General features: G+C 40.6%; 1 protein-coding gene and 1 long non-coding RNA gene across 2 annotated transcripts; one reads left to right on the top strand and one right to left on the bottom strand.

The window, feature by feature from the left end:
* Window positions 1-641: 641 nt before the first annotated feature.
* Window positions 642-6077, bottom strand: LOC141174372 (uncharacterized). The gene is made up of 3 exons (XR_012252860.1): window positions 5989-6077; window positions 3787-3846; window positions 642-722 (listed from the first exon to the last, which is right to left on the bottom strand). It is a non-coding gene; the product is annotated as an uncharacterized lncRNA (long non-coding RNA).
* PSMD7 (proteasome 26S subunit, non-ATPase 7) lies at window positions 6054-12786 on the top strand. Its single transcript, XM_073659264.1, has 7 exons — window positions 6054-6212; window positions 8987-9078; window positions 9900-9992; window positions 10075-10172; window positions 10759-10839; window positions 11161-11252; window positions 11864-12786. Exons 1-7 carry the CDS (start codon window positions 6139-6141, stop codon window positions 12294-12296), a joined length of 963 nt encoding a protein of 320 aa, XP_073515365.1. The 5' UTR covers window positions 6054-6138; the 3' UTR covers window positions 12297-12786.
* The last annotated feature ends 1290 nt before the right edge of the window (window positions 12787-14076 follow it).

Below are 14076 nucleotides of genomic sequence, written 5' to 3'. Positions count from 1 at the left end.
TTTAAATGTATGTGTTTCTTTGGCTGGTTAAGAAGAACAGTGACTCAGTATTTGTCAATATGCTAATTACATATTGTAATAAGCCATCAAGTTGTTGATTTACAGAGCAAGGGGATACTAACTATGTAAATTGATTAAATGCTCAAACAATGAGACCCGAGCCACACACATTTCCCCCTGACATGTGAATGATGTCCTTAGCCACATATGTAAATATAAAGAGGGTTTTCTATCCTGCTGCAAGGAGAATGAGAGAATCAGAGAGTCTCTTCAGGACAGTAGTTTGGTAGCATGGCTCCGTCCAGAGAGACACAGATTTGGATTCTACAGGATTCCAGCCTAAGGGTGCACGGCCCTGGCTCGAATGATACAGATCTGCTCCATTGACCAGAGAACCCATGGATATATTTCGGGAAACCAGGTGGGGACAGTTAGGTCAATTGGCCCTATGGATATGCTGTTTTGGGTTGCCAGGTTCGGACCATCTGGTCACCTGGAACCCATGGAGACACTCGGAGAAAGCCAGGTTAGGACAATGAGGTCACCTGGAACCCATGGAGTTGTTCGGAGAGGCCAGAATAGGACTCTTGGGTCTCCTGGCCTTGTACCTCAATGGAATGTCAGATTCCCAAGCTTGCTCCTACCTCCTCTCTGTGGGTGTTCAACCAAAATGGGGTGCCACTGGTTGGGGTAGTTGACCCTGGAAGTCCCAAAGTGCAGCTCTGTAATATAGTATAGGAGGTAACACAGGATTAGTACAGGATAAGTAGTGTAATGTATTTACAAATTTGCTTAACCACTTATTTTTAATACATTTACGTTGGTTATATAGTGTATGTTATAAAGCGATACATCAAGGTGCTGAAATGTTATTCAAAGACAATTTAGGATCTGTTTACATTTGAGTTGGTTATTTCGGTTGTTCTGCCCCATCACAGAAGCAGAGCAAAGAAAATAATGTTAGTATCAGATCCCTGACATTTCCTAACTGACCCTCCAATGCAAATGTGAGGAAAACTTTAATAAATATGATCTTAGGGGGAAAAAATTGAACATAATAGGGTAACGATGTAGAAAAGGGGGGTTTATTTCTGTATAACGAAACATCAAACCATTACAACGAGAATGTTTATGAGAATCTTTAACATACTTCCTGGCATGCAAAGATAAAAAAAATGAAGTTAATCTGCAGTAAAAAGTAAGTAAAGAATTGAAGTTTGATTGCCATACGGAGAGACAAAGGTGAACACAATTTACGGGTACGGGTGTGCTCATACATTGTTCTAAATGTGAAATCTTTCAGTGCTACAGTTACTGTCTGACATGATTTAACAACAGTAATTCCTTGTTTAACGATGTCAAAGGTTTTCGGGGAATTGACTGTATTTCACCAACAATATATTTCTTCTTGATTACCAAGTGGTTAAAATGATTTTAAACCAAGACAGCAAAATAAAGCAGTAATAAAATCAATAAAAGGTGCTTAAAACATTCCTCCTATTAGGTAATGGCATTTAAAGTATCCGTAGCTTGTAATAGCACTTAGGATATGCCCAAAAATCAATGTGCTAAATTACTTATTGAACTAGTTAATTTGAACATTGAGTTTTATACGTATATTGATAAAACAGACAAAAGAGATCGCCCCAGCCCTGCAATTCTCTGATATTAAGAGCGATGACGCCCTCTGCTGGACATCATCATCCCTCACTATCAAATGTTCCACTTCATTTTCCTTCCTCCAGATTTTATTCATGCGTCCCTGGATTTTCTTTTTTTCTTAAATTTAATCAGGTTTATAAGAAAAAAAAAATACCATGACAAAAAAAAAATAATGTCCATGATAGAAAAAAAGACAATGTCCATGAGAAAATAAAAGACAATCTCGACAAATTTCTAACATTACCATTGAAAATTAATTTAAAATAAATAAATTTTCTTTATAGTTTGTTGACTAGTTACCCAGTTTCTAAGAGGGCTGATTGACAACCAATATGGCCACCAAAACAACTCCCGTAAAAGTTGTCACCAAACTTTTCCAAAACTACAAAATGACAATTTTTCTTCCATTATTAATTAGTTTCTGCTACTCGAAAAGGAGTCTGAGAAAGCGAGGTGACAACTGTTATGGTCACATATCTACATGAATGGGTAAAATTGCCTTTTAAAGGGTATTACAAAGATATAGAGAAATCCAGGAACCAGGGCACCAGACGCCCTCCTTTTGGTAACTTTATTAGTGCAGAAAAATCACAACGTTTTGGCCGTGCAGGGTCTTTATCAAGGTATAGGAAAAGAGAGATATGCAAGATATCACAATTAGAGATGATCGAACCCAAACTCAAAAGTTTGGGGGTGGTACCGGACAGTTAGTGTCCGTTGCAAAACTCCGAACATGGACTTCTCGCTGAAGTCCAGAGTTCCATTGGAAGTCCGGGAGGAGAGAGAGAGAACATTTTTCAGCTCAAACATTCGGGTCCCCATGGTTTTCAATGGAGATCGGGCTCTGGTTCAAGTTTGGGTACAGTTCTGGTACCTGAACCAAACTTTGGAATAAATTTTGGGTCATGTACCAGAACCCGAACTTCCATGGGTCTTCTCATCCCTAATCACAAGGATATGCCAAAACAGTGTGACCTGTGGGGTCCAAACTTCTGGACACTGCTCCCACCATGCAGGAGACAGTAACACAGCTCCAGTTAAGTGAGTTCAGTTGTGTAAAGGTGGCCATACATCTTAAGATGACCATAAACATAAGATTTGTTTGGCAGACAGATGTGTCTTCCATCTCCTCTTACACATGAAGTTTTGGCTATGTGTTTTTAATGGGGAGAGAGGAGAAAGTTACCATGAGACTCTTCTATCTCCCCTGCAAACATAAGGATCGGGCTTTGAAATTTCAACTTCTTGGCCCTTCTCTCACCAAACATCACCTGTCTGGGGAGTTACATCAGCTGATGTTCATCCAATGTCTATGGGGGCATTTAGATAGCTTTTGGTCAATAGCTATTCCTTCTGACTCTCCCATACACGTGCACCCTCGGATCAATAGAGCATGCATGTGTTATTAATCAAAAAAGCGGAATAAGTCACTGTAAAACATCTCTCGTGGTAACTTTTCTACTGTGAGAACAAAGAATCAGGCATGTTGAAATTCAACATGGCCGACCCTTCATTCTCCTAAAATCTGCCATTGGTGTAGAGTCAGAATTAGAAAGTTGACAGATCCCATCAAAAATAGAGGTTTCTGACAATGTCAGTCATTGTTATAGGGGCACAACAACAACAATTTTCCTGTATTTACTCCTGGTTGTAGCTTGACTTTCTTTGAAAGCTTTTCTGCCCTTTTTTAGCCCTTTCTAAACACCCTAGCAAATGAAAAGTAACTTTTCTGTGTCCCCCTGGCATTCATCACCAGTGGGCACAAGTTTGGGAAGCACCCCCAGCTGCACCCCTGTGCATGTAAAACACTATAGATCTCCCTTTAAAGCAGACAGAACAATTTAACTCTAAGGATCATTGATCTTCGTTTGCCTGCAGATAAATAAAAACATTGAGCAAAACATTTAGCAAAAGTCGATTTTAAATATACTTTGGTAGTTATACACTTATGAAGTTCTACAAAGTACAGAGTAATAGAATGATCATCACATTCAGGAAAATACAAGACGACGGCTTATCGTTATTCAAGCCTAACACAAAATACATATGTCAATAGCACAAGTGATCTTAAGTCAATAGACGTTTACTGCTCCAGCAGACCTTTTCACAATGATTTGTCCTTACCTGAAAGTCTTATTGATTTCCCTGCCGGGCCAGGCCCTTGTTGTCATTACCATATTTGAGCTGTAAATAAATATATACATAAAAGACATCAATGCAAAATTCATTACAGTAAATGGTTAGGACGTCAGTTAAACAACTAATTTACCATAAACCAGATCTCCACCTCCCTCACCAGCCCCATTTGTGAGATAGTCTCTTCTCAGAATTGATCCAGTATTGAAGAACAGATACAGTAAATTCAGAGAAGGAATGGATAGATAAGAAAGCAAGAAAGAAAGAAGGAGATAAAATGATAGATACATATGAAAGAAGAAAGATGAAAGGACAGAAAGGAAAGAAGGAATAGAGAAAGACAGAGGGAGAACGAAAAAAAGAAAGAAAAAATGATAGATAAATATGAAAGAAGAGAGATGAAAGGAAAGAAAGAATGAAGAAATAGAGAAAGAGAAAGTGAAAAAAAAGAAACAAAGAAAGAGAGAAAAAAAGGAGATCAAATGATAAATAAATATGAAAGAAGATGAATGGACAGAAAGGAAAGAAGGAATAGAGAAAGAGAGAGAAAGCGAGAGAAAGAAAGATAAAGTGATGGATGAATATGAAAGAAGAAAGATGAAAAGAAAGAAGGAATGAAGGTATAGAGACAGTAAGAGAAAGTGAAAGAAAGAGAAAAAGAAAGAATGAAAGACAAAATGATAGATAAATGTGAATGAAGAAAGATGAAAGGAATGAAGGAACAGAGAAACAAAGAAAGAAAGAAAAGAAATATATAAAATGTTAGATGGATATGAAAGACAGATGAGATTAAAGGAAAGAAGGAAAGGAATAGAGAAAGACAGAAGGAGATAAAGTGATAGATAAATATGAAAGAAGAAAGATGAAAGGACAGAAAGGAAAGAAGGAATAGAGAAAGAAAGAGAGATAAAGCCAGAGAAAGAAATAAAAAGATAAAATGATAAATATGAAAGAAGAAAGATGAAAGGGAAGAAAGAATAGAGAAAGACAGAAAGAAAAAGTGAGAGAAAGAAAGATGAAGGAAGAAAGATGAAAAGAAAGAAGGAATGAAGGCATACAGAAGGAAAGTGAAAGAAAGAAAGAAAGGAAGAAAGGAAGAGAGAAAGAAAGATTAATACAATAGATAAAGATTAAAGGAAGGAAAGGAGAAAGAAAAAACAATTGATTACATAGATAGATGCAGCTTGGCTTTCTTTACTTCAAATCTTTCCTGCCCCTCGCCCAATCTAAAAACCACTGCCTAAAAATGGAGGTCGATCATGCGCACTGCAGCTCCATTCTTATGGAAGTGCCAGAAAGCAGCTGAACGCAGAACGCATCTCCATTCAATGTGTAGCAGCCGCGGCCGGGTACAGCAGAGCAGCTCCTATTCATGGGTCTTATGTATAGGTCATCAATTTGACTGGACTGGGATCACCTTTAAAAACTACAGCTCAGCACATACAAAAAAAACAAGCTGTCACACAGCTTCATGGACAGAACAATAAAAGAGTTACGAGTCTCGAAAAATGGCGAAACAAACACAAATTGTGTTTTACAAAGGTTCAGAATTTTTTTCAAGCCACAAAAATAATAATAATAAAAAAAAACTATACAACTTTGGTATCCGCCACAGGCATACTGACCTGGAGAATCGCACCGCCCGGTCATTTTTACCGCACGATGAACGCCGTAAAAACTAAGCTCTAAAAATAATGGTGGTATTGGGTTTTTATATCTTGCCTGAAGAAGGAGCCTCTGTGCTCTGGAAGCTTGCATATATATATATTTTCTGGTTAGCCAATAAAGGTATCACCCTAAGAATACTTTTGTCATTTTTGGCATACAAGTATTAACATCGATATTTCTGGCTAACACGGTACCACAATATAACTTTGTATTGTACATCATATTGACCCCTTTGAACTAATCGTTCAGCAAAAAATACAAGCTCTGTGTCGACAGAAAAATACAAACTTATGACTTATAGAAGAAGGGGAGGGAAAACGAAAGAAAAAAAAGGAAAATTGGTCGTGTTTTGGTGCCAACAATGTGTGGCAGCTGCAAGAATAATATCTTTCAGTCATAACTTAAATCCGACTTAAAACAGATGAAATGTGAATATAATTCATCCTGTTACTATATAACATGAACACTCGCTGTGATAATGTGATTTTTGTTACTTCTATACGAGCTTTACATAATTATTACCAAGCTGCCTGCACAAACATGGCGTCCACCGCAGGACGGTAGAGCACTTCCGGCGCGCAGTGCACCCTGGGAGTAGTTTCTCCGGAAGTAGTAGGAATAGCGTCAGTTGTGTTTCCGGCCGGTGTGTGAGAGTCATTGTAGCCGGGGAAGATGCCGGAGCTGGCGGTAGATAAGGTCGTGGTTCACCCGCTGGTGCTGCTCAGTGTGGTGGATCATTTCAATAGGTGAGTCTCGCACGTGTTACTGAAAAGCCGCTGAGTCACCGGCCGGGAAGGCCCTCACTGCCTGCAACCTCGGCTCCAGCACAGGCAGCTAGGCCTGCAGCCTCAGTGACAGCGCACTTTACCTCTCAGCTCCCTCCTTTACCATGTGCTGTGCATACACAGAGCTGGGGATGGAGGATGGCACTAAAGGTGACACTGCAGACCTAGGAGAAAGCAGGGCATGCTGGTACTTGTAGTTCTACAACTGTTGTATAGCCATAAAGCGCCTCTGTCCGGGGATTGAGGACTCCTATGGAGCAATTTTAGCAGCTGTGGTCATATCATGGGTGCCCATTAAACCCTTTGGCGACATCATATATAGGACGTTGACAACAAGGGGTTACTGTTGTATATGTATACATGGAGCAATGAGCCCCCAGCTTCCGCAGCTTAACCCCTTATGCTCTGCAGTGATACCGCACGGCTCTGGGGATGGAAACATTTATTGAAACCAAAAACAAGTTTATTTTTTCTTAAGTGTTTTTACTGTACCAAAGTAAAAAAATATATATATATTATAAAAAAATTTTAATGCAAATATTCAAATGGCATATAACCACCTTGTATAAAACAAGAGACATGTCATTATCTGTCTCTCCATTAATATTAAAGAAGGAAATATTGAGGAATGGGGGGTTACTCCATATGACAGCCTACGTATGAATACAAAGTATTCATTAAACCACTCACAGAAATAGATAAAATAAATTAAATTTTATTGAACACACCTAAAAACAAAGGACAACAATAGTGCATGTATAAGGAATCCAAGGAGGAAAAATCAAGTAAAGAAAAGTGGTGATGTCAGGACTGACCTGAATTATATAAGCTATGCTTAAGGAATGGCTGCCACACATTGGTATGTGTATATGGTCTAAAACTGACCCCTGTTCAAGCAGACTAATCCATATAAGCAGAGCTGATAGATTATTGCTTACTAGTGATGAGCGAGTGTGCTCGTTTAGCCAAGCATGCTCGGTTGTTTACCGAGTATTTTCGGCGTGGTCGTATATTATGTTCGAGGCCCTGTATCTGCATGATTTATGGCTGTTAGTCTAAGCACATGTAAGGATTCCCTAACAAAGTGGCAATCCCTGCATGCGTTGTGGTTGTCTTACAGCTGTAAATCATGCAGACGAAGGAATTTGAACATAATATACGAGCACGCCGAAGATACTCGGTAAGCACCCGAGCATGCTCGGTTGAAGGGTTAAACGAGCACGCTCGCTCATCACTATTGCACCGTCAAGACCGCCCCGATGCATGTTTCGCACTGGTGCTTTATCGGGGGTAAGTGTCACCCTGATAATCATCTATCCTGCATGTAGAATGCCTTAATTGTTGAATTGTGTTTGTTTTCCTTGGCCAACAAAAGAATAAAAGGTGAAAGTTTTCTTTTTGTAATGCATTATATTATTAAAAATACATCTATACTGCAAACAAAAAAATAGATATGGCTTTCAGAAGGAAGGGATGAAAAAAAAACACGTGCCAAAGACCAAAATAGACCACATCCTTAAAGCGCTTGTCCAGGAATGTAATGATGGTGACGTATCAATATCAGATCAATGGTTGTCCAACCTCCGTTATTAGCTTTAGCATTTGCGAGAATAGGAACTACTCTGGCCGCCAGAGAAGGTAACAGCTGATCGGTGATGGACCCCCATTGAACGTAAAAGGTGTTTTCACCCCCTTCACCACCAATCACGTTTATATGGATTGAACATGCTGGAAATGTCTAATTGCTGTGTATTCTTGAGCTCAGGGGGATACTTTGTCCCCCCGATTGTGGTGGTGGTGAAGTAGATGCCAGTAATCTCCACAAGACTTTATGAAGGAAAGAAAAGTATTCTCACATATGTTAAATGGATTGTCCACTACTGAGCCCATTTCTAATTGCTTGAGCGCCCCATATAAAATCCTTATACTTACGTCCCATCTCTGTGATGTCATACATTGTCACCTGACTAATGGTTGGCTGTATCCTGTTATATGACCGTCAGGAATCACAGTGTTGACATCACAGGATGTTTTTCCTCTATTTTGGGTTGTTCAGTAGTGAACAACCCCTTTAATGGAGAGTGACTATACCTGTGTTCCTGGAAAAGCTCAACACCTGTATATTAGGATCATAAGGGTTCACCACCAAACAGATATTTCTAGAATAACCAATTTATATGTTAAATGAATAGAAAACCCCCTAAACATATCTTGTTCAGTATCACTGAGGCAATAAATGCCATCACCTTCTGATCGGTGAGGGTATAACCATTAGCACCTATACTGATCCTCAGTATAAAGGACGGCTTTGCAGTGCTGGTGTTGCACTGCAGCCACTTTTCTGTTTTCCGTGCACTCTTGTCCTGGCCGCCCGCTGTGCAGTAGTCTAGAGCTGACACCATTGCTTTAATCACCCCGTACCACCGCTCCCTGCACAGTCAGGCGGCCAGGAGCTCCTTAATGCAGGAAGAAATAATGATGTAGATATGGTGATACATCTATTGCTTAGACAGGGATGGAATATCAGAGAGATGTCTTCACGTTTTAGATAATGGGAACACCCTTTTAAATATGGGCTCAAAACACGAGGGAGAAGTAAATAAAGGTATACACCCCACCATGAAGAGCCAGCTTACTCCGAAAGCATACAAACAAGTATAATATACAGACATGGTCTGTATTGAATGTCTATTTATTAGAAATAATAATCCCTCCTGTCTGTTTTACACTTACAGAATTGGGAAAGTTGGAAACCAGAAGCGAGTGGTCGGTGTTCTGTTGGGGTCTTGGCACAAGAAGATTTTAGATGTTTCTAACAGTTTTGCCGGTAAGAAGCGTCCTTAAGCCTGCTCTGTTTTCTTTATTGAACAAAAAAACTAAAATAACGTTCTCTTATCACAATCCATCTTCTCGTCGTTTGCTATTTTTCTTTCCTTTCAAATGTGGGGCATGTTCAATGATTCAGTGTGACATGAATATAGCTTCATGGCTTTATAGCTAACAATGCTGACACCTCACTTCGTTCACTATAAAGGTACAAATGTGTCCAAGTGAGACCTAGGCGTTAACTTGATTTTTGGGGAATAACCCTTTAGCCCCTACTTATAGGATCAATGAGGAGGGTTCTACAGCTTGGACCCCCAGCGATCTCCTGAAGGCCTGTCCTGAATGGCGCTGACGTTCGCATGCTTCACCTCCAGTTTTTTTTATTGTCTATGGGGCTGCTGAGCTCTGCACTCGGTTATTTCCGTCAGTCTCATTTACAATGAAAGGAGCCAAGACGGAGTATGTATACCTCTGCTTCATTCAGGGCAGAGCTGCAAAGCCATGTTATCATCAAAGGATGATTCTTTCCACATGGGGCAGATATATACTATTCATACAATATGGAGATGATTCGCAGAACCCAGTCCAGCAGCCACATCGGTATTCTGTGGCCGCCAGACCAGTGCCTCTTAGACAGCATGACCGGGCTCCACTTTTGTGGCATGCCGTCACACCAGGCCAGTTAATCAAAAGAATTGCCGCAAATTACAGAGGTGGCCTTTGGTATATGTCCTGTGAGTCTATTTGCACCATCTCTAATATTTCTTACTTTCCATTTTGAAAATCTTATGCCTTAACCAAACTTCTTATCTCCTTTCTCAGTTCCATTTGATGAAGATGACAAAGACGACTCTGTATGGTTTCTGGATCACGACTATCTTGAAAATATGTATGGCATGTTCAAAAAAGTAAATGGTGAGTTCCTCTTTTCACATCTATGTAGCCGTAATGTCTCTTTAGCCCAGTGGCCATAATTATGTCTCAATTCTCTCTTCAGCTCGAGAAAGGATAGTTGGCTGGTACCACACAGGACCCAAGCTGCACAAAAATGACATCGCAATCAATGAGCTGATGAAAAGATACTGTCCAAACTCTGTAAGATTTATTTATTTTTTTTAAATAGTTTGGAAATTGTGCACAGGGGCGTAGATGGTATAGTGCAGCCATATGGAGATCAGTCAGGACTAGACATAGGTGAAGTATGCAGCCATCCTCCTAGACCGAGGAAGGAATTGTTCTCATCTCTATGTTGGATAATCTCAAAGTTGCCATTATTATAAATTTCATGAAGAAAACCCTGTTGTGCCCTAAGAAGGCTTACACGGACGTCTTAAAAGGCGGCAACCCAATATTAACCAAAACAGATGGCTACTCTGTTAGACTTAGAGAAGCCATTTAGGAGAAAGGAGATGGCAGAGATCAGCTTGAGAAGCCAAACTGGTCTAGCATCACCACTGAAGCAACTTTTTGGCTACAGCTGTCACTTGGATGTAGGACACATCATAGCTGCAGGAAAATAACCCAAGACCCATGCGAACGACCAGAGTCCCCACAGGGCGAGAAACTGTTCTTTATTACTTTACAGAATTTCTGTATGTTGGGTAATTCCTTAAACTCTCAGGCTTCGCCTTTATAATTATGTGTTGTTTTTTTTTCACTGGATGTCTTTTTTGACTTTTAGGTTCTTGTGATTATTGATGTGAAGCCAAAAGACCTGGGTCTTCCAACAGAGGCTTATATCTCAGTGGAGGAAGTTCACGATGTAAGTTTTTAATATTGCACCTTAGGATAGAATATTAGTCTACTCAGCACCCATATTTGAATGGTCTGTGTTGCTTGTGCCACTTAATTTTTCACATTGCCTTGCCGGCTGGTTTGTATTTTCCTGCGCCATACACTTGAATGGGATGACCTTGCATTACCGCTGTAAAAACTACTGCACTGGCAAGTACTGACCAGCCAGCAAGGGACTGTTGTGGGGTAAAGAAATATGAGTAGTATATAGTATTTCTGTTGCCATGAATGCATTACATGAATCTTTCCTTTTTATTACCCTCTGTAACATTGTAAATGGCTCCATCAGGATGGTACTCCAACCTCAAAGACATTTGAACACGTGACCAGTGAAATTGGCGCTGAGGAGGCAGAAGAAGTCGGAGTGGAGCACTTGTTACGGTAAGTTGAAAGCGCTTCAGACTTTGTTTTATCTTGTATCTGACACCTCCTTTATGTTATATCTGTGTACACTGAACTGGGATCGGATGTGTTGCCCCCTCTCGGGGACCACATTTTTTTTTATATTAGTGTTGGTCTGTTGGATTTACACATTTCTATGTCTTCTGTCCCCTCTTTCTTTAAGGAAATACGTACATTTATTAGAATTCACCTGTCTAGCAGCAACGGATTATTGGCGTGGCCCCTTAACCGGGTCTTGCGAATTGATTTGCACCGGTTTTCCCTATATGCACAGTTCTTTAATAATCCAAGCTTTACTTGCCCTCTTGGGGTCCAGCGCTTAGTCCCCTGTTGCTGGAGTGGTCGACAGCACTGCAGCCAATCGCAGAGTTTAGCAGCTCACTGTCTACACACATCAGCTTGACTTTGTGATTGCCTGCAGCGCCAAACAATGGAGACCTGGGCAGCAGTGGATATGCTGCTTTATTATTTTTACAATGAACTGTACATAGCAGGAAAAGTTTTCTGAAAGAGGAGAACTTTGACCAATATTGAAAACGCCCAGGAAGTATGGTTGGTTTAATATGGCAAGTTTCTTTGTTTTCCGGCAGAGACATCAAAGACACTACAGTGGGGACCTTGTCACAGCGTATCACAAATCAGGTACATGGGTTGAAAGGACTGAACTCCAAACTGCTGGATATCAGGAGTTACCTAGAAAAAGTGTCCAGCGGCAAACTGCCCATCAACCACCAGATCATCTACCAGCTCCAGGACGTCTTCAACCTGCTGCCCGACGTAAACCTACAGGAGTTCGTCAAAGCGTTCTACCTAAAGACTAACGACCAGATGCTGGTGGTGTATCTGGCCTCTCTTATCCGCTCAGTGGTCGCCCTCCACAATCTCATCAACAACAAGATCGCCAACAGGGATGCCGAGAAGAAGGAAGGCCAGGAGAAAGAGGAGAACAAGAAGGAGAGGAAAGACGAAAAGGAGAAGGAAAAGACCGACGCCAAGAAAGAGGAAAAGAAAGAAAAGAAATGAGATTGTTAGTCCTTTTTATTTGTATGTATGCTGGTGGTTGAATAGTAATAAAATAAGATACTGCTGACCCAGCTTTCCTGTGTATACTGAGGACGGGGCCCCCAGAGTACCCACATACCCTGCCCCCCATCACGTGATTCCTGCCCGTCTTCAGTATTTGGTGGGATCCTGTAACATGCAGCAGTTTATAGTCAGCAGATTCCATACAAGATATTCCGGGGGTCGTCTAGGTCAGACGCTGTAAAAGCAATTGAAGGTCACCCTGGATGGACTCGTTCCTTGTAACCCATTTACCTACAGCACACGTGAGATCTTACAAGGTGCGGGTGCAGATGACCTTCTGTTCAATAAGCTTTATTTATAGAGTCTTGCTGAAGTTTCTTTACCCTTGAACATCCTGTACATCAAGGTAAATTCAGGTCTTTTGGGGGCAATCTGGCTGTAATGTCACTCCTTACAGAAAAAAAACTATTAAAATTTCTTGTTTTTAGATGGTTTGTGTATTGTGGTTTATGGGGAAATGGGACTCGTCTGCAATCCCTATAACGCTGCATATTTAAAGAGTACTTATCCTTTTACCCCAAAGCTATAGATCATCATAATCTTGCTGTCCTCATCAACAAGTTATAACTGCATTTAGCACATATACCAGCCTGATTTTCATGCTCTGCAACTTGCCATCCACTCTGGACTGTTCTTTTATTTGCTATTCTGCCAGCACTATAGGAGCTGGAACTTCCTTTCCGTTACATCCCAACATGCATTCTTCTTGCCATTGTGCAATGGTTTTGCCTGACCTGAAAGCCTTTGCCAAAATTGCAAAGCTTCTATCCATTACAATGTTAAGGGACTGCACATAGATTACATGCATGTGCTGTTTGTTATTTTCACAGACTTGTCTGGGTGTGTTTTGATCTTTCAAGAACACAGAGAAAACATCCTTGAAAAACAGTCATCATGGCTTTGTAACCATTCCATATATTAGTGGACAGAAAGGGTTTCCCAACCAAATTTTCCAGAAGGCAGCAAACTTATTTTCAGCCTGCTCAGACATATGAACTAAATGAATTGCACTTGACAAAAAGTTTGCAATGTATTATTTGGTCTTTTTATTTTTTTAGGCCACAATGGCATTAGCTGGTACCCCATGGGTATTAAAGTTTGGGGGGATCACTAAGCAGTGACCATTTCATGTGTTGCAATACAACATGTGACCACTAGGTGTCAGTCCTGACCAATCAGTTGGCTCCTGTCCTCATTACATCCCTTTTCTAACTCTACAAGTTATTCTCAGCCCTGATGAGAAACAGATGTGCTGCCTACGATGTTCGGCGACAGGAGCCGTAACCCAGTAGTATTGGCGAGATGAGAAGACGTGATATTTCAGAGATCTGATAATGTTTAATTTACAGGAATCAATAGCGACTGCAATAATCCAAGAACAAAATAAGTATCTTCTTACTGTTTTGGTTTATGTTGGACTTTGAAATGAAGCATTAAATAGTTCCCATTGAAATTATAGAGCGGTCTGTGTTTTGCACAAATATGCAGGGTCCCGCGGAGTGAGGTTTGCTCTTTGTATCGGTGGTCTGCTCGGAGTCCTAATGGGGCGTCCTGACCTAAGGCTGTGTTCATACTACCCTTGTGGCCTCTGCTTATAACTACAGACACAATCTCTGTGGGGCCTATCGTATGACGGATACCCCTGATTTGTGTGGCTCCTTTTTTTATGGGAAGCATTGCACGCAGAGCTTATCTTCTCGTCAGAGCTGTTAAAATG

The sequence above is a fragment of the Phyllobates terribilis genome, unplaced genomic scaffold, assembly GCF_046119375.1.
Source record: "Phyllobates terribilis strain yellow unplaced genomic scaffold, ASM4611937v1 Scaffold_13__5_contigs__length_258822181, whole genome shotgun sequence".
In the NCBI taxonomy this organism is placed as follows: Eukaryota; Metazoa; Chordata; class Amphibia; order Anura; family Dendrobatidae; genus Phyllobates; species Phyllobates terribilis.
The sequence above is the reverse complement of the archived record's forward strand: the minus strand, read 5'-3'. Positions and strand labels throughout refer to the sequence as shown.

Bases quoted from the DNA above. Each gene is read 5' to 3' on its own strand.
- PSMD7 (XM_073659264.1), top strand. From the start codon at position 6,139: ATGCCGGAGCTGGCGGTAGATAAGGTCGTGGTTCACCCGCTGGTGCTG. The intron at 6,213-8,986 runs GTGAGTCTCGCA...TTACACTTACAG, and splicing joins GTGGTGGATCATTTCAATAG to AATTGGGAAAGTTGGAAACC. The intron at 11,253-11,863 runs GTAAGTTGAAAG...GTTTTCCGGCAG, and splicing joins GGAGTGGAGCACTTGTTACG to AGACATCAAAGACACTACAG.